Raw genomic sequence first — 1,046 nt, 5'->3', positions numbered from 1 at the left:
TGGAATCATATTATTGATTATCACCTTTAGTTAATAATCAATAACCCAGCAGAGTTTAGAGCATTCAGGCCTAAATGCTTCATCTGCAGTTCCGTTCGGCTCGTTTTACTCCAGCTAAGAACATCTAATGATTTAGATCTGGACCCAGAAGTATTCATGATGGAGTTAAGGTGACCCCTGAGATGATGGCGCCATCTAAAGGCTCCTTCTGTAACATTTTTTCTTCTTTCTTTTAGAGAAGTGAAGCTAAACGTCTCCATATTTGAAGAATTTACCTTTTAAACAGCAGAGTTTCTGTTTGAGTGTTTGGTCTCAGTGTTTCCTGATCCTTAGTTTCTAACAGAACTACCGATGATGAACCGAGCAGGAAAAGAGGAAGTTTACATAAAGGAATGGAAAAGATGTTGTGGAACGTCTGTGAGCTTCTGAGTCACAGAGGTCATTCAGAAACAGTCCTGTTCTCTGGCTTCCATATCTTTTCTGGTCTCCTGATGGACGCTCCGTGGATCGCTCGCACCGTGGTTCTGATGCTGCTTGTCGCTGGAGGTGAGCATATATCTGATCCAGAACAGATTTCCTCTGTAGCTTGGCTGAAGAGGAGGAGGAGAAAGGAGCGCCTGTTGTTCCTCTCTAAAAATACCAGCCGATACAAGAGAACAAACTCAGAACTTTAAATTCTATAAAACCTTAAATAGTGAAAATAATATCTCAGAAAAGTTCTTATGCACTTGAGCCACATTTTGTAAAAAGCTAAACATTACCTGACCTTGATTTAGAGTCCAGAAAGATGAACGGGAAAACTGCACTGACCTCAGGGATGGATTTAGGAAATTTGGGGCCCTAGGCAAAGACAGGGAGGGGGTCCTCTGAATGGAGAAGACACACATCAACAGATATAGAAATGTTAATAGAATAGCCATCTATTATCTGTTCTAGGTTGTGTCCCTCTCTTCTTGTCCCTTTTCTTCTTGTTTTCCTCTCTATGTTTTGTACTCAGCTGACTTTTCATGCTGTCTCTAAAGGAATGAAAGATTTTTTCCAAGCAC

At 40.9% G+C, this 1,046-nt stretch overlaps 1 protein-coding gene across 1 annotated transcript in view; it reads left to right on the top strand.

Annotated features, from left to right (window-relative positions):
• The first annotated feature begins 327 nt into the window (after positions 1-327).
• The window catches only part of LOC107095528 (sialic acid-binding Ig-like lectin 15), a 3,756-nt gene continuing 3,037 nt past the window's right edge, over positions 328-1,046 (top strand). The window contains exon 1 of the mRNA XM_015391660.1: positions 328-546. Within this exon, the coding sequence (XP_015247146.1) occupies positions 393-546 (154 nt within the window). The 5' untranslated portion in view covers positions 328-392. The remainder of the gene's footprint in view (positions 547-1,046) is intronic.

The sequence above is a fragment of the Cyprinodon variegatus genome, unplaced genomic scaffold, assembly GCF_000732505.1.
Source record: "Cyprinodon variegatus isolate N-32 unplaced genomic scaffold, C_variegatus-1.0 Scaffold554, whole genome shotgun sequence".
Taxonomy (NCBI): domain Eukaryota; kingdom Metazoa; phylum Chordata; class Actinopteri; order Cyprinodontiformes; family Cyprinodontidae; genus Cyprinodon; species Cyprinodon variegatus.
The sequence above is the reverse complement of the archived record's forward strand: the minus strand, read 5'-3'. Positions and strand labels throughout refer to the sequence as shown.